The sequence below is a fragment of the Engystomops pustulosus genome, chromosome 4 (genome assembly GCF_040894005.1).
Source record: "Engystomops pustulosus chromosome 4, aEngPut4.maternal, whole genome shotgun sequence".
NCBI lineage: Eukaryota > Metazoa > Chordata > Amphibia > Anura > Leptodactylidae > Engystomops > Engystomops pustulosus.
The window spans coordinates 116,582,048-116,607,427 of NC_092414.1; the positions used below are offsets into that span (position 1 = coordinate 116,582,048).

Below are 25,380 nucleotides of genomic sequence, written 5' to 3' on the forward strand. Positions count from 1 at the left end.
ACTCCGCTACCGTCGATGTCGCTCTCTTGATCAGCAGAATTTGCTTTTCTGGGATTTCTCCCAGCACGTACCCGGCTGAAATCACGGCTGGCTAGCTTGGTGATGCTCCGGCAGTGCAGTAGTATAGGGGGCTGGGTACGTGCTGAGATCAAAGGAGCAGTATCAACAATATGAAAGTGTAAACAGCAGTCAGGAGGCAGGGTTGCTTTGCCTGCCTGGTCGAGCTCCCCCACCTCATTGACTGCATCTTAGCGAGGAGAGGGGATGAATAAAAATACTGTTAACAAGCATGCTACAATGTTGAGAACCTTTTGATAGTGCCGGACCAGGTACTAGTTGTGGTTTTGTGGGGGTAGCAAAGGTGACAGGCTCCATTCTAGTGCCAGACTGTTTACTGCATTTTATATCTGACAATTGCATAAGTATAATTCTCACATTAAAATCACATGAAAAATACTGCTCTAACAAAAAACGTGCTGCCATGTTATTATATTTAAGCTTAGTCATGTTTTGGATGAAATTGTTTGGCTGGTAGGAAGGAAAATAGTTTCTTTGCAGAGATTTTCAGAGCTCAGCTAAAAATAAAACAAAAATAACTTGTGTTCATATTTGTAACTGTCTCTTTTCAAGTATTGTTTGAATAAAATGAGAAGATGGAGGTGGATAAAAAAATCCCTGTAGAAGTGAACTTGTTTCTTGCTAAAAATTGTCCCTTCATTGCTCCAGCCGCTGTAACGTTCCAGTCACATAAACAGAGACGGATCACTGATATTGACCGCTGACTTGCATTGCTATTTAAATTCAGCTACAATTGGTCCTCGGGGGGTGGGGGGATTGCGAGGGTCATGGTAAGCTCGTTGTGTTCTTATACGGGTTGGAGAGCTTGCAGTCTTTAGTATTATCATAAGTCTGGAGTGTAAAAAGGATAAATAAAGACATTGTGAGTTTAATACATAAAACTAGTGGCCCATTGACTGTGAGAAGCTACAAATGGAGGCCATTAAATTGTGCCCAAATCTAAAGGAAATTTCTAGGAGTTCAATATCAAAGTTGAGTTGATAGGGGTCAGCAGTATTCTTGGTCTGGACCCTATCAGATCAATGCCAATATTTGAGTCCCAAAACATCCTTTTAACAAACGCCACTGCAGGTTTTATAAAGCTGCTGTTAAACATTATTTAGCTCATGATTTACAGGAAATAACCAAGCTGCACCAACACATGATGATTTATTCCTCCCCCATAAAGTGGCAATGATCTGATGGGATAAATTACTGTAAACATAAAGGCAATAAACTGGATCAAAAAAGTCCCAATCATTGCCTGCCAAGTTGTCCCTTGTGAAATGCCCTTTTGCTAACACATAGGGGGTCATTTACTAAGGGACCGATTCACGCATTTTGATCGGGTTTCCCGTATTTTTCCGATTTGCTCCGGTTTTCCCTGAATTGCCCCGGGATTTTGGAGAACGCAATCAGATTGTGGCGCATCGGCGCTGGCTTTCACTCGACGGACGTCGGGGCGCGTGGCTGTCAGAAAAAAACGACGGATCCGGAAAAACTGCAGACCGAATCCTCGACTGAGAACGCGCTGCTGGATCGCGACAGGACCGAGTAAGTAAATGTGCCCCATAGAATCAAATCCACAATCCTAATTCCCATTTCACATGTCAGCTTTGAGCATCAGTATTAAGCCAAAAAGCAGGAGTGAATTGTAACTGAATAGTGTGTACTTCTGTGTTTTGCTCCCACTCCTGATCTTGGCTTAAAACCAGTTCCATTGTCTTGGGGGAAAAATGTAAAAAGCATTAAACACCTCATATAAAACATGTAGGGAGAACAAAATCTGATGTATGAGCGAGGACATGTGTTAACGTGAGATTATTAAAGTTCTTGATTTTTACATTTTGGAACCCTTTTTTTTTTCTGGAAAGGGACCAGTGCTCTATTAAAGTGGACCATATGTAATGAGGTGAAAGGCTAAATCCGACATCAGCGGCTGAAATTTCTTCTAATGGGGCATGCAGAAATCCATCTGCTAGCTTCCTAAACACCTCACTCAGACGTACTCAGGGACTTTAAAATACTCTGCATCAAATAGCGAAAATAAAGGGTGGCACTAGATCCTTAAAGGGGTATTCCAAACTTTGTAGTCAAAATATATTTGGCTTATTAGCACAGTACATGATCTAAATGTAATTATTAAAAAACAGAAGCCATTGTCCTCCTCATGAACTCCATATGGTTGTCCATGGATATGGCCTTCACCACTGTGTAGCAGATGGAGCCATGCTGGCACAGGGAATAGCTATTACTTTTACATGACATCACACGTACGGAGGCTCCTTGTCTGGCTATTCATTACATATTACAGGACAGCTTGGGGCATTTGCCACTGTAATAATGTGTGAGCATGGCACATGCTCAGTCTACTCATTCATAGACAACACTATAGAATGTATTAGTGGGGCATGGCTGCTGGTTATATAATCACTTTTTAAAGGTACTTTTTGTTAATAACATATAATTGGTAATATGCCAGCATATGGGTTATTAATCCAATAAGAAAATAGTTGGGAATATCACATATGTTACAGCCAATAGTTGTAAAATGTTCATCTCACCTATTCCTGCTGATCTTGGAGATTCTGTGAATGTTTCAGTTCTGTTAAATCCTTCATTTCAATTAGCTGACTAGGCTCTTGTATATGCAATGTCTTAAGAAGAAAGGGAGCTGTTTTAGCAAATGTCAAAGAGAAAAAGAAGCAGCACACACTCCGATATAAACTGCAGAAAGTATTCTTCTCATTAGCCATGTGGAGGACATAAAAAATGAAATATTGTGTAATACATGTTGTATCCAGTTCCTTCTTTACTGATTCTATACTGAAGCAATATTCTTATAAGAATCTTTTAAGATTTATCCTTGGTCTTAATAGAAAACAAAGTGCAGGAGGCACATAGCTCAGCAAAGCAGTCAAGAGCCCTCCGCCTCCACATGCCCATTCTGCAGAGAAAACACCAGCCTTCAGTGTATGCGTCACTCTCCCAAACTTCTGAATTCCAGCACATCCGCAGTGTGCTGTGATTTCAGTCCCAACACTGCTCGCCTGCGGATGGTGGTAGCCAGCTCCACAGACGCACCACTTATGAGCGAGAATTGGGTAGCCGTGTCATACATACGTCCCCCTACGGTCGTGTGAATGCGGCCTAAGAAAAGAAGGAACTGGACACAATTTAAGAGCAGAAAAAGGTAATGCTGGGGATTTGTGGGGAAGAAGTGAAGTGACATATTCCCTTTAACATTCTGGAAATGCTCATTCTTAAGATGTATGTACAATCATTACATTGGGCAGCATATTATTTAGCTACCAGCTTACCATATCTAGGACACTGTGTGTACTGCACCTCTTTTTCTGCTTCTCTATATGCATAACAGCATCATGGATAGTCAGGAATAAAAAGTCTGTCTTAATTGATTCATTAAAGAAACCACAACTTTCCAACTGTGCAAGAACATCATCTATGAAATAAAAGAGTGAGAAGCAAACATCAACACAGATACAATAGAAAGTATTTCATATATGTATAACTGGTAATGGGTAACAACTTCCAGTGCACTACGTGTGAACCCGCCAACCTTCCAATACAAATGACTTCTAATGATATACCACTGACACTGTGTATAAAAACTTCTTCTTTATTAGTAACAAAGCTAAAAAAGAGTAGGAACTAACCAGTAATAGTCCATAACTCCACTCCACAATGTGCAGACACAAGTAACTGGTAATGGGATCAGGTACCAGCATATTCCAGTACCTAATCTGTAATATTTTTGTAATACATATAAGTATGTATGTAATAAGATGGAAACCCCACCCATTCCCTGCACTGGCACTAGTGAGTATGCCAGCCTGGGGCAGGAACCAGTGGGCCCACTCCACCTACCGCACTCCTTATTTGAATTAAAAAACAACAACAAAAACCACCGTGTTCATCCTCATACCACACTAGCCACCAACTCATGGTCAGTATCTCAATAGGACACAGTGACCATCAGAGTCCTTAATGCAAACACAAACAGCACCAAATATATGAACTCTAAGTATTATTATATAGTGTCACTCAGGTCTCACCCATGCAGCGAGTTGTGATGAAGAGGGCTGTTGCTGGCAGGTTATCGGCACATCTAGGTCAGGAAAAAGATAGACACACTAGTATGCCCTAAACTCCACTCCCCCTCATATCCCGAACCTTGCTCCTGTCCTAACAAGGCAGGCCCAGGCTATCCCTATTGGTAGGAATACCCTAGTACACCCTCTGGGTCCGATTGTAACAGTGTTCCCGACGCGTTTCTAGTGCCACCAACAGTGGAACTTTCATCAGGGGAATCATATAAACTGATGTATATTGGTGCTGCAGTAAAACCGACAGTGGGCAGTGGTGTGGATTAACAGTGGCATAGTCCACTCCTGTAGCAGCCGAATAGTCCTAGACCGAGAGTATTTAAAGGGTACCGGCTACTGACAGCTTCCTGTCTAGCATCCATTCCAGTTTACCCATTTGTCCGTGTACCCTTGTAGTATACGATCCAATCGCATTGGCGCAATAGCGTCTATGGCCCGCCTACAGCGTATACACACCAATAGTTATGACAGTGAGGACGTGGGGTACACAGTACCAATCCCATAATGATCTGATTCTGCGCCTTCTGGACTTCTCTCTAACCCACAATTTTTTTCTACCACCAGCTCAGGGGCACAAAACTGGGTGGGTATGTGCACCCACCTATGCCAATTTGCTCCTGGGCTGGTGGGAAGAGACTATTGTGTTTGGAAAGAATGAAGAGAGTTCCAGAGGCGTAGAAATATGGTTCAGTTATATAGATAACATATTTGTAATCTGGAGTAGACCTAAAAAAGATTTTGAAGATTTTGTTGCATCACTCAACTATAACAATATCGGGCTGCGTTTAACTTTTGAGATTCACGAAAACAGACTACTATTTCTAGACGTCCTGATCAGTAAAGAACGATATGGGAAGACTGAGACCACGTTTTACAGGAAACCAACTGCTACCAATGCCCGGATAGGATTCACAAACCTGAGTGAAGTTGCCCCACCCCCACCTTGTTCAAATCAAACAAAATTGGTTTGAAACGTTTGTGCTACGTTTGTGCAGCAGAAATTTTCGTTTGTGCCGCTATTGTTTTTAAGATATTAATGAAAGTTTCCAGAGGTCATCAGAGGTCAACCAGCCCCCCCACATTGTCCAAACCAAACTGGTGCCGAGCAATTCTGCTATGTTTGTGCTGCTCAAATTGTTGTTTGTGCTGCTTTTGTTTGGAATCACTGAACAAAAATTTAAAAGTCAAAAGTTGAAGCAGCCCCCCCACATTAACCGAATCAAACAAAACTGGTGTCAAACGTTAGTGCTACGTTTGTGCAGCAAAAATTTTCGTTTGTGCTGCTATCATTTTTAACCCCTTAAGGGCGGAGGGTTTTTCGGCTCATTTCTCGCTCTCCAACTTCAAAAATCCCTAACTTTTTCATTTTTCCGTGTACAGACCTGTGTGAGGGCTTATTTTGTGCGTAACAAATGTTACTTTCCCTTAATGTTATTTATTTTAACATGCCGTGTACTGCGAAGCTGAAAAAAAATTCCAAATGTGGAAAAATTGAAAAAAAACCGTCACGTTCTTGTGGGCTCAGTTTTTACGACTTTCACTCTTCGCTCCAAATTTATATAGGTTTTATTGTGTTTTAATACATTTTCAAAAATTAAACGAATGTGTACAAAAAAGAAAAAAACATTTTTGCCATCTTCTGACGCTAATAACTTTTTCATACTTTGGCGCACGGAAATGTGTGAGGGGTCATTTTTTGCGAAATGAAGCGACATTTTCATTGCTACCATTTTGAGGTCTGTGCGACATTTTGATAATTTTTTATTTAATTTTTTATGTTATGTAAAAAGGTGTAAAAGTCGCATTTCGGACATTTGGGCGCCATTTCCCGCCTCAGAGGTCACCGCCGGCCGTAACCATTTTTTATATTTTGATAGATCGGGCATTTTGGGATGCGGCGATACCTAATATGTTTGTGATTTTTACTGTTTATTATGTTTTATATCAGTTCTAGGGAAAGGGGGGTGATTTGAATTTTTAATATTTTATAAATTTTTTTTCTTTTTTAAACTTTTTTTTTTCTTTTTTTTTTCACTATCTTTTAGACCATCTAGGGTACATTAACCCTAGATGGTCAGATCGCTGCTACCATATACTGCAATACTACAGTATTGCAATATATGGCATTTTTGCAGCACATTCATTACAATGAGCCACTGGCTCATTGTAACGAATCTGCAGCTGCCAGATAGCCTCGTCTCAAAAGAAGACACGAGGCTACCATGGCAACCGATTGCCGCCCCCCGATGACGTTCGGGGGCGTGGAGATCGAAAAAAAGATGGCGGCGCCCGCGCGCCGCCGTCTTTTAAATGCCGCCGGCGACTTTGCCGGCGGCAACGGGGGGGTTAATAGCCGCGATCGGTGCTAGCACCGACCGCGGTTATTAGCGGTGGGGGTTTTATGCATTATGCAAAAACCCCCACCTTTGTATGAAGAGGACTCAGCCCGTGAGCCCTCTTCATACACCCCTTATACCTCTGCGCCGTAGAGCTACGGCGCAGAGCGTTAAGGTATGTTCAGGTGTTTACATAGGTTAAAGGTGTTTAGGATGAACTGGTAAAAAACAAACCTAGTGACACTTCCCTGGTTTGATCACCAGGGGGAGCTAGCAAACACATTGTACTTTGGAAGAAATGACCTCTGGTAAAAAGTATGAATATAATAAAAATGATAGCTGCACAAACGAAAATATTTGCTGCACAAACCAGCACAAATGTAGCACTAACATTTGATGACAGTTTTGTTCAATTCGGTTAATGTGGGGGGGGGGGGGGGGGGGCGCTTGAACTTTTGACCTTTATTTTTTTGTTCATTCAGTGTTGCATTTCCTGTAATACAGACATGCAAGAGTTTTACATCTATCGTTACAGGGAGGACTTATTCCATACGTTCGTTCATTAACTGACAAAGACTAAAGACTAAACTGGAGACTAAACTGGAACTGAGACAATGGATTGGGGCACATCTGGGGGATATTACCCATAACCGTGACAGCCCTGTTGCATGACATATCAATCAATGCCATGCTGGTAACATCAATAGCATCAAGTTCATGGGCATTGATGTGGTGAATCCAAGCCCAAGGGGCAGGGAATGGGGCCACCTGATTCTACAGAGAGAAACTAAATGGATATTTAGATGCAATACAGTATCCCCTAAGGCAGTGATGGCGAACCTTTTAGAGACCAAGTGCCCAAACTACAACCAAAACCCAGTTATTTATTGCAAAGTGCCAGCACAGAAATTAAAGAAGTAATTTATTACTACCTGTTCTACCACGACTTTCAATCATATCATCAGACAGCAATACAGTTGAAAAATTGAGGGAAAATTTGGACTGTCATTGTAGCTTCCCATGAGGGCCCCCCTGTATAGGAAAATACGTGGGGCCAGCAGGAGCTCTAAAGATAATCAGACCATTTCCACATGTTCTAACTCTTCCTGTAGTCCCAAACCACCAATGTGTTGCTTTAAAATAGCAATGACAGTGGCATTTCTTGATTCGCCTGCGACTGTAGATGATTCTTTGAGTCCTGCCTGGTAAACTCTGTGCTGTGTTGATGGCTTAGGTGCCCACAAACAGGGCTCTGAGTGCCACCTCTGGCACCCGTGGCATAGGTTCGCCACCACTGCCCTAAGGGTTTGAATGACAATCTATCCTTGACATCATTTATCTGAACTTGGTAGCATCTGGATGTAGCTGTGCATAGCTATTTTAATTAAGTGTCTGTCCACTTCTATTGAGTCCCACTCGCCAATGTCTAATGTCCTTTTATGCCCCAGAGTGTATAGCGGGGAGCACTGGTAACCAGGTGGATGACAAATATCCTGTTTTGATTCAGTTGTGCCCTGCGTGAATATTTGGGACATAAAGTGCCAGATAGGTGATCTTTTCTCCTAGGGACTGACCTAGTGTGGCTATTGCCACAGAACTGTTAGCGTTTGTACTCCCCATTCTCTTCTTTATTGAAGTCAGTAAGGCAGTGGACATGGGCTGCCATAGAGAAATGGCCGGCTCAACCACGCTTCGGCCCCGCCCTCTTGTCTCCATGGTGATTGTAAACTGATGATGCGGCGCCCCGTGATACCGGAAGTGATGTGTCAGAATGAAAGTCTGACCAGAAATGGAACGTCGGCGTCTCACCACACATGGAGACACGTTTGCGATGGCGGTTCTGCGTTAGGGTAAGTATACTATTGCCTTTCAGCATAGTAACTGCCTCTCTTCCACCGTCATAACTATTGGTGTGTATACGCTTTAGGCGGGCCATAGATCGGGTCAATGCGATTGGATTGTATACTACAAGGGAACATGGACCAATGGGTAAACTGGAATGGATGCTAGACAGGAAGCTGTCAGTAGCCGGTACCCTTTAAATACTCTCAGTCTGGGGCTATTCGGCTGCTACAGGAGTGGACTATGCCACTGTTAATCCACACCACTGCCCACTGTCGGTTTTACTGCAGCACCAATATACATCAGTTTATATGATTCCCCTGATGAAAGTTCCACTGTTGGTGGCACTAGAAACGCGTCGGGAACACTGTTACAATCGGACCCAGAGGGTGTACTAGGGTATTCCTACCAATAGGGATAGCCTGGGCCTGCCTTGTTAGGACAGGAGCAAGGTTCGGGATATGAGGGGGAGTGGAGTTTAGGGCATTACTGCAGCACCAATAGTTTGTGTGGTATGAGGATGAACACTGTCTTTTTCGATCTAATTATTAAAAGTTATGTTTTATATGCCCTCACCTATATATATATATATATATATATATATATATATATATATATATGTATACATAATTGGGTTGGTGAATCTGTGAGCCATCTATTGTGCTTGTGGTAGTACAGGCAGCCCCCGGGTTACATACAAGATAGGGTCTGTAGGTTTGTTCTTAAGTTGAATTTGTATGTAAGTCGGAACTGTATATTTTATCATTGTAATCCCAGACAGATCTTTTTTGGTCTCTGTGACAATTGGATTTAAAAAATGTTGGGTTGTCATTAGAATCAGGATTAACAATAAAGCTTCATTACAGACACATTTGATAATTGTTACAGCTGATCATTGTAGTCTAGGACTGAAGTACAGTAAATTACCAATATCCAGAGGTCCGTTTGTAACTAGGGGTCGTATGTAAGTCAAGTGTTCTTAAGTAGGGGACCACCTGTACATGATATAAGGCTGCTAATTCATTGTACTTAGGGCAGAACAAAACACAAAAATCTTTTCGGTACCCAATACAAATCACTTGCAGGAAGGAGTCAGAGAAGAAAACTTTTACTATTTGTCATGTGCAACTTTTTAGTTGTCAAAATAAAAATATAAGGTATGATTCTCTCTGTACTTCCTTCTAAATTTACAGTAATTGTAACAATACTTTGTAAATATTGAATTATGAAAATAAAAAAGACAGTGAAATCTGGACAGCTAATTAATTTTGTATTTAGCAGAAGATGACATACCATTGTACTCTGCTATGTATACATCTACATCAATCCTCTGAAATTCTGTAAATATCTGCAAAAAACAAGATGAACAATTTTACATTTAGCAATAATTTCAAGTTGAAATGAAACAACCTTTGTAAATATGTTATTTATTGGAAGGAGAATACTATGCAATGTATATAAAGTATATTCTAAAACGGTGTCATTTCTTGTTATGCTATTTACATTGGAAAAGTTATTTACTTATACAAGAACAGGTTTTTATTTTGTATTATAAAGAGTATTAAAAAATGTATAATATAAAAAAATAACATAATAAAAATTTTAATTTCCCTAGAACATATATTAAAGATCTAAATGTCCATTCTATTGAACTATTAAAACAATTAACCAATATGATGAACGCCATACCAAACAAAAACTCTTCTAAACCTCCCCTTTTTCTATTTTGCCCTCCACTAAAATTGGATTCAAAGTTAATCAAAAGATATTAACCAATTAAAAATGGGCAACAGCACCAACTGCTACCAATGCCCTACTCAGGCGGGAGAGTAGTCACCTACTGAGACACGGCATTCCTAAGGGTCAATACCTAAGACTAAAACAGAACTGCTCATCAGAAGGGGAGTTCAAGAAACAAGCATCTGATCTTAGGTGTAGATTCTTAGAGAAGGGATTCCCGGATAGGATTCTCAGATCTGCCTATAATCCAGGAAGTGAAAGTTTTCCAACTAGGGAACCAATAAGAATGATAACCACCTATAGTGGTGATGCTGGGTTCATTAGACAGATAATTGGGCAACATTGGCCAATTTTGTGTATGGAACAGATTTGCAGGATGTAATAGTCCCAACCACACAGGTGACATACAGGAGAGGATGCTCACTGCAAGATTGCTTGGTACAGAGTCACTTTGTAGCACCTGTACAGGACACCTGGTTGACCTCAAGTGTGAATGGCAGTTACAGATGTAGTGGCTGTGTTGCATTTCCTGTAATAGAGACATGCAAGAGTTTTACATATATCGTTACAGGGAGGACTTATTCCATACGTTCGTTCATTAACTGACGAACATGTGGAGTCATACAACCGTGACAGCCCCGTTGCATGACATATCAATCAATGCCATGCTGGTAACATCAATAGCATTAAGTTTATGGGCATTGATGTGGTGACTCCAAGCCCAAGGGGAGGCGAATGGGACCGCTTGATTCTGAAAAGAGAAACTAAATGGATATTTAGATGCGATACAGTATCCCCTAAGGTAGTGATGGCGAACCTTTTAGCGTCCGAGTGCCCAAACTGCAACCCAAAACCCCCAAAATTTATTGTGAGGTGCCAACCAAAAGATTAAGCAGTAATGTATTGCTCCCTCTTCAATAACTTTTGATCATATTAGCCTCCTGACGACAAGATGGAAAAATTGCATCATTTTAGCTTCCTTCCAGTGTCCCTCTGTATACAGAGAATTGTGGTCCCAGCAGAAGATCCTCCAGAGATAATTTGGTCCTGTCTATACATTCCCCGCTTTTTACAGTCCCAAGTAGCAAAGTAAGTATAACTTTAGTATATGACTGAAAGCAGCATCTTTTAAGTTGCTTTGAACCTGTCTGGTGTGCTGGGGCGATGGCCCGGGTGCCCACAGAAAGGGCTCTGAGTGCCGCCTCTGGCACCCGTGCCATAGGTTCGCCACCACTGCCCTAAGGGTTTGAATGACAATCTATCCTTTACATAATTTATCTGAACTTGCAAGCCCCTCCCCTTGCAGGATGAAGCTATACACTGAGTTCCTGCCAGAAGCAACGTGAGGAGTGTAAAGCTAAAGGCAGATAATTTCTTTATTGGGGGAGGGGGTGGAAGGGACAGCAGATCTAGCAGTGTCTTGTGGATTAGCAGAGATGACTGTCATTGTGTGTAATGAGCATTTCATGGATCTCATCATCTCTAATCTGTCTCATCTCTGTTTCTATGTGTCAGATACTAGTACAATGTTCCGAAGCTAAATAAAAGTGTATATAAACCTTGTACCCTGATAATGTAACCACATTGTCAGCTCACAGAACTAGATGGATCATAATGGGGCAGATTTTTCAAGTGTCTTAAAGTCAGAATATTTCAAGTTGCCCATGGCAACCAATCACATCTCAGCTTTCATTTTACCAGTGCTCATGAATATTTTGAAGGGGAGCTGTGATTGGTTGCAATGGGCAACTAGAAATATTCTGACTTTCAGACACTTGATATATCTGCCCCAATGTGTCTGCTTAGTGAGTCCCCGCCCACATTCTGGAATTTTGCACTGACCAGCCTAGGAAGTGATAGGAGCTAGAACAGCAATAAACTGTGTAAAATTGTAAAGTAAAGGGTTAAAAATTATCTTTATTGTGTTAACATCACTAGGGGATTGAAATATGAGAATTTTCTTTCATTGGAAAACCCTTTTAAGCACAGCTCAATAATATAAATTTAGTATCTCCATGATAATAATGACCCTGTCACCGGTGTCCCTGTGATCCATGCCTCGGATTGCAGGCACACCAATGATCCTCCCCATGGTGGCGCTGCCCTGGTCGCCGGCCTGCACTCACCTCTCCACGCTCCAGCTCCCCTCCCATATAGGCTGTGCTCGTATCCCCGCTCCCTAGGGCACGCACGCGCCAGCACTCTGCAATTAAAGGGCCAGCGCACCACTGATTGGTGCTGCCCACTTCCGGGGTTGCTACATAATCTGGCTGTTCCCATCACTCCCCGTCGGACCTTCAAGCCTTGTGTGAAGTGAAAGCCCCATGTGAGTTCCTGCGTTCCAGTTCCCATGTTCCAACTCGTTCCTGTGCTCCATTTCCCATGTTCCTGCTCCTGAGTTCCCGAGTTGCTATGTTCCCATTCCCATCTGCCTTGACCTCCCGTTGCTGACCCCGGATTGGACTTGCACCTCTGCTGCCTGCCCTGACTGCCCGCTTGAGCCTGACCACGAGACTGTCACCTGCAAAGGTACCTCAACCTTGGCTGCCACTGTGGGCTAGTCGTACCTGTGGAACGACCTGGTGGCACCCCGACTCAGCAAGACCATTCCGCTTTGCGGCGGGCTCTGGTGAAGCGGCATCTGGTGCCACTTAGATTCCGGTCCCAGGTGTTGGCTAGTACCATCTCCCATGGTGGTCCAGAGGGTCCACTGATCCTGAACCATGACAGACCCCAAGAATAAAGGGGATGTGTTATTTGGATAGTTAAAGCTGTTAAAACAAAGCCTGGAGGAAAATTACGTATCTGCTTTTAAGGATTATTTTTTAAACCAGCTTCCCAGTAGATTACATGGAATAGTAAATGGTGTCAAAATGAGGTACAATTTGTACTGCAGATAGGAAGCTCTCATATGGTTCTGTAAACATATGAAAAAAGTTATGGCTTTTGGGAAGGGGAACAAAAAAAAATTACAAAAAAAGGTAAATGTTATTGGTACAATGGGAAACTTATTTAAGGTTATTCTTGTCACAGTTTTATTATATTGTAGGCAACTAGTCAACTGACTATACAATCTTATATAGTCACAGACCTTAACCTACTTCAGGAATGAAGAGGAGAAATTGACCTCAATTCAAATAATGCCTTAAAATCTGCAGGCATAATATACACAGTGAACAGAGTCATTATAAAGTTATCCAGCAAAACATCCTAAATGCAATATTTGTCCCATTTTCACAGATCCGTTCCTCCATTGAGGCCACAGTTGCATGAACATAGTTTTTTATTACAGTTGCCACAATAATTCAAGATCACATGTTTCTTTGGTAGTGAATAGATTGAGACCGTTCACTAACAGTATTGGCTTTCCCTTTTACTCACCCCCTTTAGACAATCAACAGCAACCACATCGAGGAAGCTCACTTGTCCAAAATCCAAAATGATACTGTGTATGGAAACCACAGGAATAGATACAGTGTCAGGGAACTCTGCATTCCAGTCTCCAGGCATATTCATGTAATTTGCTTTCTTTTTTTCATAATCATCATCCATGTCATCATCTGATTCTGAATCATCATCAGTGGCCTGGTTTCCTTTGATACCATTCTAAAATGTAAACGTACATATAAAGTCTACAACAGGAATCACTTAAAGGAAATCTACCATCAAGATCAAGCATGATAAACCAGGGAGACTTACTCATAGACCCAGGCTCTTTGACATCTTGTTATATTTGTTATCCAACTTTTAAAATTATGCTAATGAGCCACACAGGTTCCAGGGGGCATTACCAGAGCCCCTCAATCTTGCAGCTTCACAGGCTGTTACACTGTGCAGTAGTACTTCCCCTTCCCTGTGTGAACACAGCAGAGGGAGGGAGAAAGTGTAACAGCCTGTGAAGCTACAGCACGGAGGGACTCTTGTAACACCCTCCAGAACAATTTAGGCTCATTCATATAATTTTAAAAATAAGGTGGTCATGGATAACAAATATAACAAGATCACCACAGTCGGGGGAGCCTGGATCCATGGGCGTGTAGTCCATGAAAACACATTTAACCCCTTAACGCTCTGCGCCGTAGCTCTACGGCGCAGAGGTATAAGGGATGTATGAAGAGGGCTCACGGGCTGAGTCCTCTTCATACAGAGGTAGGGGTTTTTGCATTTTGCACAAAACCCCCACCGCTAATAACCGCAGTCGGTGCTTGCACCGATCGCGGCTATTAACCCTCTCAACGCTGCCATCTTTTTTACGATCGCCGCGCCCCCGAACGTCATCGGGGGGCGGCGATCGGTTACCATGGTAGCCTCGGGTCTTCTTTTGACACGAGGCTACATGGCTTATGCAGGTTCGTTACAATGAGCCAGTGGCTCATTGTAATGTATGACCTGCAAAAATGCCATATATTGCAATACTGTAGTATTGCAATATATGGTAGGAGCGATCTGACCATCTAGGGTTAATGTACCCTAGATGGTCAAAAAAATAGTGAAAAAAGAAAAGAAAAAAAAAGGTTTAAAAAATAAAAAAAATTAATAAAATATTAAAAGTTCAAATCACCCCCCTTTCCCTAGAATGGATATAAAACATAATAAACAGTAAAAATCACAAACATATTAGGTATCGCGGCGTCCCAAAATGCCCGATCTATCAAAATATAAAACCGGTTACGGGCGGCGGTGACCTCCGAGGCGGGAAATGGCGCCCAAATGTCCGAAATGCGACTTTTACACCTTTTTACATAACATAAAAAATGAAATTAAAAATTATCAAAATGTTGCACAGACCTCAAAATGGTAGCAATGAAAACGTCGCCTCATTTCGCAAAAAATGACCCCTCACACATCTCCGTGCGCCAAAGTATGAAAAAGTTATTTGCGTCAGAAGATGGCAAAAATGTTTTTTTCTTTTTTGTACACATTCGTTTAATTTTTGAAAATGTATTAAAATACAATAAAACCTATATAAATTTGGTATCACCGCGATCGCACCGAACCAAAGAATAAAGTAGGCGTGTTATTTGGAGCGAAGAGTGAAAGTCGTAAACACGTGCGGTTTTTTTTCAATTTTTCCACATTTGGAATTTTTTTCAGCTTCGCAGTACACGGCATGTTAAAATAAATAACATCACGGGAAAGTAAAATTTGTTACGCACAAAATAAGCCCTCACACAGGTCTGTAAACGTAAAAATGAAAAAGTTATGGATTTTTGAAGTTGGAGAGCGAGAAATGAGCCAAAAAACCCTGCGTCCTTAAGGGGTTAAGGCCCAATCGTGTATTCAATTAAGAAAATCTCCTACTACACCAGATCTGCGCTTTCCTACATCTTTTTTTTTATATATTCTTGGATCTATGAGTAAGTGTCCCTTGTTTATCATGCTTGATTGTGATGGTAGATTTCCTTTAATGCTTGCTAAGGACTGAAAATGAGGTAGTAATAATATAAGAATTTATACAGTATTAGATATCTATCAGTAGTTTGCCTCTGGCACATACATTACCTCATTTGCTGCTAACTTTGTTTTCTTGAGAAGTTTGTTTATCTTTCGTTGAGCCTTTAATCTTTTGTTAAAAACTCTAACAGCGTCAAACCCAACCTGTGGGGCAGAATTATTACCATTATCTAAAGTTGCCTTATTTCAATAAAAGGAGTTAAATTCTTAACCACTTTGTGTAACATAATTATTTTAATTAATTTGAATCTAAATATACTCACAAGCAATTTAATTCCTTCTTTCAGACTTTCAACATTGCCATAGAATATAGGACTGGAGAATTGAATTATTTTAATCCCCTCTGGTTCATTCACCTGAGCAAAAAAACATCCGTATACATTAGCAAGGTCTTTTATGAAAAAAAAATGCTTTCTCTATTTTAAGTGTTTTAGTGAAATTTCACTAAGTGTTTTATTCACCATAGAGTAATGTTTGGACTACAAAGTAGTCTTTGTCAAGCATAAGTACATACAAAACAATGACCTAAAATTTCCTGTGAAACAAAAATCTTTATGAACAATGTATGTAACTTGTATCAAACATACTATAAATATCAGTAATGTACAGTATAACCAATATTCACATCATTATATGTACATGAATTAGTGAGAGATATACAGTCTAAGGCTACAATCACACACATGTATGGGGGATGTATATATGGCCGACATATGTACGGCCGATATACGTCCCCCATACACTTATATAGGCTCACGACCCTGTACGGGAGCGTACGGTGCAGCATTGTACCGCTCCGTAGCCCGGGAAAAGATAGGACATGTCCTATCTTTTCCCGTGATACGGCGCCGTGCGCTGTATCTTCCTATGGAGAGAGGCGGTGAGCAGCTCTCATCCCCTGCTCCTCTCTGCAGCGCCGATGTATGCCCGCCGTACAGCCTAAGGCGGCATTCACACAAGTGTATGCAAACGGCCGTTTATACAGGCAGTCCCCGGGTTACATACAAGATAGGGTCTGTAGGTTTGTTCTTAAGTTGAGTTTGTATGTAAGTTGGAACTGTATATTTTATCACTTTAATCCCAGCCAGATCTTTTTTGGTCTCTGTGACAATTGGATTTTAAAAATGTTGGGTTGTCATAAGAATCAGTATTAACAATAAACCTTCATGACAGGCACCTCTGATAACTGTTACAGCTGATTATTGTAGCCTAGGACTAAAGTACAATAAATTACCAATATCCAGAGGTCCGTTTGTAACTATGGGTCGTATGTAAGTCGAGTGTTCTTAAGTAGGGGACTGCCTGTACAGGTAGCATATGGCCCCATTCATTTCATTGTGCAATATGGCCATACATTTACATGGCAGTATTGCCCACTGTTCTGTACCGTGCCGTAAGCGAGTCGTAAAAAAAATATAGGTCATTTCCTATTTTCCATCATACTTTCATTCCGTACAGACCATAGAAGTCAATGGGAATGTATAAAATACAAGCTAAATACGTGATACAGTTGTGCACCATATGCTGCTGTATATACGTCCAGTATCAAGAACCAGTAGGAGGTGCATTCTGTCAGTCAGTCATCCATCATTTACTAGCCCACCGTATTTAATACGGATAGGGTGACATACGTGCACATACAGATAAAAATCGTCAGTTATATACAGATTCATACGGATTCATACAGAATGGAAATACAGAACTGGAGAAATCTCACTAATGCCTAAGCCTAAGGCCTCATTCACACACCCGTCTGTGGGGATCTATATGCGGCTGCAAATTTGCGGGCGCATATACATCCCCATAGACGGCTATGGCAGCCCGGCACCGTTTCGCGTCGTAGACCAGGAAAAGATAGAGCATGCATTTTCTATAGAGGGGGGAGGGGTCACCTCCCTCTCCAGCGCACAGCGGTATGACCACCCGGTGCGCATACTGCCTTGTGAATGTACCCTTACATGGGTACAAAACAAGCATCATGGAGTGAAAAGGTACCATAGTAACCTTGTATGTGCAGTGTATGCCGGCTTCCTCAAAGGCTGCAGACTGCATTAAGATCAAGCAGTCTCACACTATCTACAGTACATTTGATCCAACCAACTATATGTATTTGTTTGGAGTCGTGTGTACGATAGTTGGTAGCAGCTATACTTATCTACATATATAAAGACATGTTGTATTTTTTATTTTGGTTGCTTCGCTACCAGCTGACAGATGTATTTCCAACCCATGATGCTTCTTTTTAATCTATGTTGGTGTCAATATTGGTTATACTGTATAGTAGTGGACCCATGGGAATGGCTGCACCAAAAACATTTTCTTAACAAAATGTGCCTCGCAGTTACCCCATATCTAACCCTAATGCATATAATGCCCCTTTCCTGTAGCTCCCTCATAATAGTGCCACTTTTTCTGTAGCCCCCTCCTTATACTACCTACCTTTTCTGTTGTCTTTCTTTATAAGAAGGGGGCATTTTAATACCCTTTTATCTTCACCCCCCCCCCCCCACCTATAATGTCTACCCTGTCTTTGGTCCTTCCCCATTTATGCACCCAAACTGCTTTTCACTGTGAGGAAAATATATATTTATCTTTGTGCATAGAGAAAAGAAGAAATCCTTCGGCACCAGCATGAGATACGTTGCAGTAAAAAACTTGTCCATAAAGAAGCATGAAAAAACATTAGATAATGTCTAATTGGGACCGGACCAAGCTATTTTCTCCAGGCGAGCACAGCTAATTGAACACCTGACGAGATCAGCACCATGAGTGAGCACACCTTATTTTTGTTTTCGTTTTTTGCATATATTTACTTTTCCTGCTCCCCGGAAGCAGCAGGAGTCATTAAAGCCGGGTACTGCTGCAGGAGACAGTAAGAACTGCTGCTGCTTCAGGGGAGCGGTGAAAGGTGAGTATCAGCATTTTTTTTCCACAAAGTTCTTTGGCCACAGCCTGGCAGTTGGGGATCACTGCTGTACAGTACTGATATTTACAATATTTTTCATACAAGTTACATACATGTTGATAAAGTTTTTTGTCTCACAGGAAATGATGTAATGAGGTCAAAGAAAATTATTTGGATACCTACAAACTGTAATGAGGTCAAAGGAAATTATTTAGATACCTACAAACAATAGCATTGGCATCAGACAATATAATTGTAAAGGACAGTTTTTACTGAAATTTAAAGAAGGATGGTTATGCCAACTGAATTTGAAGGTGGTTTCTCATTAAAATGGAATGTCTTTCATAAAATAATCCTTTTAAATTTCTCAATTTAAATTTTGCTAAATGCTGTATATTTAAATAGCAGGCAAAGCACATGTGCATGTACAACAATAATAAAATGCTAACAGTCAATAAAACGTACAAACCCAAAAGGGTTTCCATACATACATATTTGTATTTCTTTATATCTTTGTAAATATCTGTACCAGGAACATTTCCAAGAGAACTGTATTTTGGACTGAAAAAGAGACAACATATTGAAAATTTTAACAATAGTTTAATAACAAAACAAAGATTAGGTTAAAATCAAAACTTGACAGTATCACACAGGTCACAATCTATTATCAGGCTTTATGATGCCGCTTCTTTTCTATCAGCAAAATACAATGCACAAGTTCTTTTTGTTAAGTTTGACTGTCATACTCACTACTGGACACGCAGAAGGACAGTAAGAAGCCCAAAAAGAATGCCAACCAACAATCCCAAATCAATGTCCAAAAGCAGAGATGCAAAACATGTGAAAAGCCAGATAGCCTGGAATGAAATATACATACAACCTTAATAATTATAGGGTTCTTTGTGCCAGGAACCTTCAAAGTACAAACACATATAATAGGGTGCTATTGTTTTGAGACTTTAAAGGAAATCTACCATTTGCTTTTATGCATTATGAAACATACCGTATATACTCGAGTATAAGCAGAGTTTTTCAGCACAATTGTTGTGCTGAAAATTCGCCACTCAGCTTATTCTCGGGTATATAAAAAAAAAATAAACTCAATACTCACCATTCTGACGGCCCAGGCAGCTCCGCTTCCATCATCATATCCGCTGCGGGTCCGAGGCAGCTCCGTCTGCAGCGCCTCTTCTTCTTCGGGCCGGCACTAGGACCGCGACATCTCTATACTCACGGCCCAACCGGCACACAACTGTGAAGTCAGCAACTGTGATGTCACAGTTGTGTGCCGGCCGGCCCAAAGAAGTAGAGGCCCTGCAGACGGAGCTGCCGCGGACATGAAGCGAAGCGGAGCTGCCCAGGCCGTCGGAATGGTGAGTACTGAGTTTATTATTTTTAAGGCTGTATACAACGGGGGGGGGGGGGGGGGGCTGGCAGGCTGTATACAACGGGGGGTTGGCAGACTGTATACAACATGGGGCTGGCAGGCTGTATACAACATGGGGCTGGCAGACTGTATACAACAGCGGGCTGCCAGGCTGTATACTACCTGGGGCTGGCAGGCTGTATACAAAAGGGGGCTGGCAGGCTGTATACAACTGGGGGCTGGCAGGCTGTATACAACTGGGGGCTGGCAGGCTGTATACAACAGGGGGCTGTCTGGCTGTATACTACAGGGAGCTGGCAGGCTGTATACAACGGGGGGCTGGCAGGCTATATACTGGGGAGGCTGCGACCAATGCATTTCCCAGCCTCGGCTTATACTCAAGTCAATAGGTTTTTCCAGTTTTTTGTGTTAAAATTAGGGGTCTCGGCTTATACTCAGGTCGGCTTATACTCGAGTATATACAGTATATTGAGAATGCTGTAGCTACACTGATGCAGAAACATTCTGTTAATCTTAATGAACTGAAAGGTTATGCTGAAAACAATAATACAAATATGATAATGAGTCTCTGTCACTCCTCCTGTGGTTGCCTCGGGGCTTCTCCTCTTACCCTAATTATGCACTGCTCCAGGCTTGTCCTGCCCAGCATAAGCCGAGAATACGTCATTACTGTGTTATCCCTGACAGGCAGAAATAATCAATCGTTGCACCATCCCCCACCTGCTGTGTGTAAGTCATCCACCTCAGGTGGATTAGTTCTTTCTGGACAGTTCAGGCAGCAATTTTATGCACAGAAGACAGTCTGCGCCCAGCTTTCCCAAGGTCCTGAATTTTATAATTGTTTTTTGAGAAAACTCATTCGGAACAGGGATTAAACATGATATGTTTCTACATCCGTGTAGCTACAGCATTCTCAAGGTATGTTTGGTTCACAATGCATGAAAATAAATGATAGATTTCCTTTAAGGATTCATGTACACTGCTATATAAGGGGTTCCATATAATCAATCGTTAATAACCTTTCTCCATTGTCTGCTGGTAGCATAGTCTTTTACTCTCAATATATATTCTACTATTTATTTACTTACATTAAATTGTATACAAAAATACTGTACTGGGCAAGATTCAAAGAAACATTGTAAGTGAACAAAAAAGAAAGATTGTTCAAATTTTGGATTACTACCAAGTACACAATTTTCTAATATAATGTAGGTAAACAGGGACTGAGCAGCCTCTTCACCTACATTTCTGCCTAGTTTACTAATTGCAATGGTTACTTCTATACTGACAACAGGAGCGATAGCAGCTTCAACTGGCCCCGGTGACATCAATTCAGCCAATAGGGGGTGTTGATCAGTTGCTGTGAAAGCCATGGATCTCTCAGAGACTGCCAGGCTTGACATTCAACTGCAAAAAACTGCAGTAAAAGGATCTCCACATTGATTCTTGAAAAATACATTTGTGTGCATGAAATTAATCTACCAGTGTGCTGGGAGACCTCTCATGTATCTGCTGAGAAATATTGGATATCAGCGCTTTTGTCAGTCATTGTGCACTTACGTAAAAGCATAGCAGAATATAGAAGTATACTTCACGCACGTCACAATGATTTTCTAGACGTTCAACCAGACAGCATTTAAATAAATTTTCTGCAACATTATTTTTGATTCTGACAGTAAAAAACCTATTGAACATCAAAATATGGAGCTTTTGTCTCCTAGTTGTAATAACCCTGTTATGTGGTACCACACATCATGTGGTAGGACATGACATATACCAGTGATGGCGAACCTTTTAGAGGCCGAGTGCCCAAACTACAACCAAGACCCGCTTATTTATCACAAAGTGCCAACACAGAAATTTCATTAGTGATTTATACTCCCTTCTCTGTCACAGCTTTCATTGATACCGGCCCCTGTGGACACCAATTAAGCAGAAAATAGTCCCAGGTACAGCTGTCACTTTAAAATAGCTCTGTGCACAGCAAGTCCTGGGCTGTCTGGGACTGCAGGAAGATACCTGGAGTCATCTCTGGTGATGGCCTGAGTGCCCACAGAAAGGGCTCTGAGTGCCACCTCTGGCACCAGTGCCATAGGTTAGCCATCACTGACATATACAGTATTTTAAGATTGTCCCACTGCCAGATTTCAGTAAAATATCATCTGTCGATCATATAATCAATACTCTGAGAAGACAATGATACTTACAGTATCCCATTTGCTTTGTCTCCATAAACGTGGAACATCTACTACTTGCCAGAACATTCCTTTAAGATTAGATATGACTATGGCGGCTAAGACTGACTGTAAGAAAAAAGAACTGTTTAGAAACTAAATTTTACTGATGATTTTTAAAAATAAAAATATTAGGGGAGATATTTTTTATAGTGGACTGATAAGCAGAAAATAGCTGATTTGTAGCTACAGAGCGAAACTGCTACTGTAGGTCACTTTAAAAAAAGTGTTAAGTCATTGACCATTTTAAAGTAAACATAAATTGTATCTTCAGTATGTAATTTAGGATATTTACTACATATTCTTAGTTCATCTCTCTATCATTTATTAGTCATTTACCTTCTGCAGGGGCTCCAGATATTTGCCAACTGACAGCAGGGAAACCATGACTACTGCAGCAGTGATTATACCAGCAATCTGAAGAAAATGGTTAAATAACAATGGTTTAAAGGGTACCACATTTTCACAAATACGGATTGTGATAGGTTCCTATAGAGCCCTAGTAACTGACACCCTTGTTTTAGATAAAAATTGTTTCCCTCAAATCTCCATAAATCAACTTTATGTTATATTACCTGGCATCAGAGGGGGCATGTCCTGCTCAGCCAGACCCTCCCAACTATACCTCCCTATGTCCCATGCCATTTCTCAGAATGTCATGTAATCAGGGTGATGTCATCCAAGGTCCTTTACACAGTTACATTTCAAACTTGACCCTATGTGTTTATCTAATCACATGGCAGTATCTGATCACACCATGCCTCCATGGACTTCTACTCCTCCACTTTGCGCCCATAGAGGCATGCTGTGATTTAATGTGATCAGATACATACACGGGGTAGAAGTTGCAAATGTAACAGGACCCTGGTTACATGATATGAAGTGCCCAATTATGTAATAGAGCTCTCTCTCAATCTTCCATACAGCAGCATGTCCTAGAAGTGACCGGTCAATCAGAAACAAGGAGGCAGGGCAGGGCAGTGAAAATTGCATATACCAGAACCCATTGCTATCACTGAACTCACCTGCAGCATTGTGTAGTATTATGTTTAATGTGGTATTCTGCTCTTGCTGGTCTCTTCACATGTGATCTTCACATTTGTTAAAATTAAAATGGAGTTGTAATTTAGAAATTTTTTTGCTAAATGAATGTATCTTATAAACTATCTATACATTCACAATGGATAAAATGCCAAGGAAAGGAGGGGAGGTCTTACAACCTTCTCTTAAATAAGCGAGTGTTTTCTTGTGATTTTGTGTATTTTTTATTGTTTATATATGTAATGGAGGTGTTTTGGAGACTTTCTTTTTTATATAAAAACCTTTTTTATTAATTATTCTTTTACTTTTTTTCACAGTTTGACTTGAACAAACAATAAAATTATCGCTGACTGAACATGCTTGACCGTGGCGTGTAATGGTTTGCTGACTTCATACAGCAAATTAGAGAAGATGCACTGTTCGCGCTCCACTAACTACACAGATCCCCCCCCACACACACTTTTGCCATCAAGTTGGTTTCATTATTCCCCCCTCCTAGATACTGCATATAAAGTATATACTGTAGTGGCAAATAAGGTCTTGGTTCCTATACTAAACACAAAACTACCCAATAATACTGCTAATTGGAATAAACGGCACATTCACTTATGAAAGCATGCTGCTGAAAGTATTAGATCACTAAATTATAATGACAATATAAAAAACACTAGAAAATTACATGTTTGTATTCTCACCTGGGTTTTCCCTCCAGTACTTTCTTGGACCGCAGAACGAGACAATGCAGTGGTGGCACAAAAACAAGAGAAGCAGCCACTAAATATATTACTGACCCCAAATGCAATGAATTCCTGTAAAGAAAACAAGTTGATATCAAATAATTATCAAACAGTACTACTACTACTATTAACTACTGTTAATGCTGAATGGACGTTAAACTTTACCTGATTTCCATCAATCTCATAATTATATTTTATGGCATACACTTTTCCCAGAGAAACAGCAAGGGCATATGCCAGAATTCCAATAGAGAATGCTGGCACAATAATTTGTGGAAAGAGGCTGACGTCTGGTGCCACCGGTGGTATGAAGCTTAATTTTAAAATATAGAAAATAATGTTTAGACTTCATCATCAGGAAACCACATTGACAGAACCAAATTTATCAGTGTTTTGGTAGTCATCACCTTACAGTGTACTATGTCATACCTTCTACCTTTGTGTGGTCATATGAAGAAGCAATATTTTTAATATACTTTTTTAGGGTACTGTAGCATCCGAATCTGTTGCAAATTCCAACACAAAGACAGACATCTCAGCAGAAGCCAGTGGACCCATTGTAAACTAGTGGGGTCAGCTGAGCTCTGGTGATAAATCCAGTGCTGTGTGTCCAATTTTATAGGAGAACACATGTGAAAAGAGACTTAGATCTATGTTTTACTCACCCACTTGGGACATTCTTCACAATGGCTGCATTATAAGTCTCTTCCAGGTTAACTCCATATGATATTCCTGTAGCAACTATTGCCTAAGGATTAAAAAGGGGAAGAAAAATACTTACAGGCTCATGGGATGGAAATCACTTGTACTTCTGCACTGTCCACAACTTTTAGACAGCATTAATAAATCTGTCCCAATGTTTTTGAAAATGCCAAAATCATAAAATCCTAGTTCCTTTAAATTTTACCATTAGGCAGGAGTAAGCTGTTCTGTTATCAATATCTTTTATCTCTTATTTTTTTTAGTTGTCACATTGCTACAACTTTTCAATAATTCCACTAGAGATCAGCGTTATACTCCATCTATACACAGAATAATATGCCTCTGTTTCTGAAATAAACCTCTTCAACCGAAAGGGATATTTTGTTTGTTTATTATTTGCTGCTTTTCCAACATTTTATAACGCATAAAATTTGAATAACAAGTGCTGATAAAAAGTTTGTACAGTTCCACAATGTTAGCAATGAAAACATCAAGTAAAAATTTATGAAAAGTTTGGTTTTAGACTAAAGTGAAGAATTTAAACATTTCTTAAAGACTAAAGACTTAGACTACAGTGAAAAATTTAAACATTTCTTAAAGATTAAGAAAATGGTGCAACTTTTTTGACAATGTACAGTAAGTTGCACAGCATAATGGAAGTATAATTTGTCCCACAAATAACAAGCCCTCACACAGCGCTGTAAATGGGGTAATAAAACGGGCATGAGAATTTTCAAACTACTGTATTTTTTGGACTCTAAGACGCACTTTTTAGCAAGAAAAAATCTTGCAAAAAAGTCCCTGCGTCTTATAGACCG

General features: G+C 40.7%; 1 protein-coding gene across 2 annotated transcripts in view; it reads right to left on the bottom strand.

Annotated features, from left to right (window-relative positions):
• Positions 1-245: 245 nt before the first annotated feature.
• LOC140127011 (pendrin-like) overlaps positions 246-25,380 on the bottom strand; it is a 63,779-nt gene continuing 38,644 nt past the window's right edge. For both annotated transcript variants that reach the window (XM_072147150.1, XM_072147152.1), the window contains exons 8-21: positions 24,526-24,608; positions 24,026-24,173; positions 23,819-23,932; positions 22,422-22,499; positions 22,056-22,151; positions 19,212-19,318; positions 18,953-19,022; positions 15,820-15,912; positions 15,605-15,700; positions 13,484-13,708; positions 9,656-9,710; positions 3,378-3,520; positions 2,622-2,714; positions 246-909 (exon numbers count right to left, since the gene is read on the bottom strand). In XM_072147150.1, the coding sequence (XP_072003251.1) occupies positions 2,622-2,714; positions 3,378-3,520; positions 9,656-9,710; positions 13,484-13,708; positions 15,605-15,700; positions 15,820-15,912; positions 18,953-19,022; positions 19,212-19,318; positions 22,056-22,151; positions 22,422-22,499; positions 23,819-23,932; positions 24,026-24,173; positions 24,526-24,608 (1,401 nt within the window). In that variant the 3' untranslated portion in view covers positions 246-909. The remainder of the gene's footprint in view (positions 910-2,621; positions 2,715-3,377; positions 3,521-9,655; positions 9,711-13,483; positions 13,709-15,604; positions 15,701-15,819; positions 15,913-18,952; positions 19,023-19,211; positions 19,319-22,055; positions 22,152-22,421; positions 22,500-23,818; positions 23,933-24,025; positions 24,174-24,525; positions 24,609-25,380) is intronic.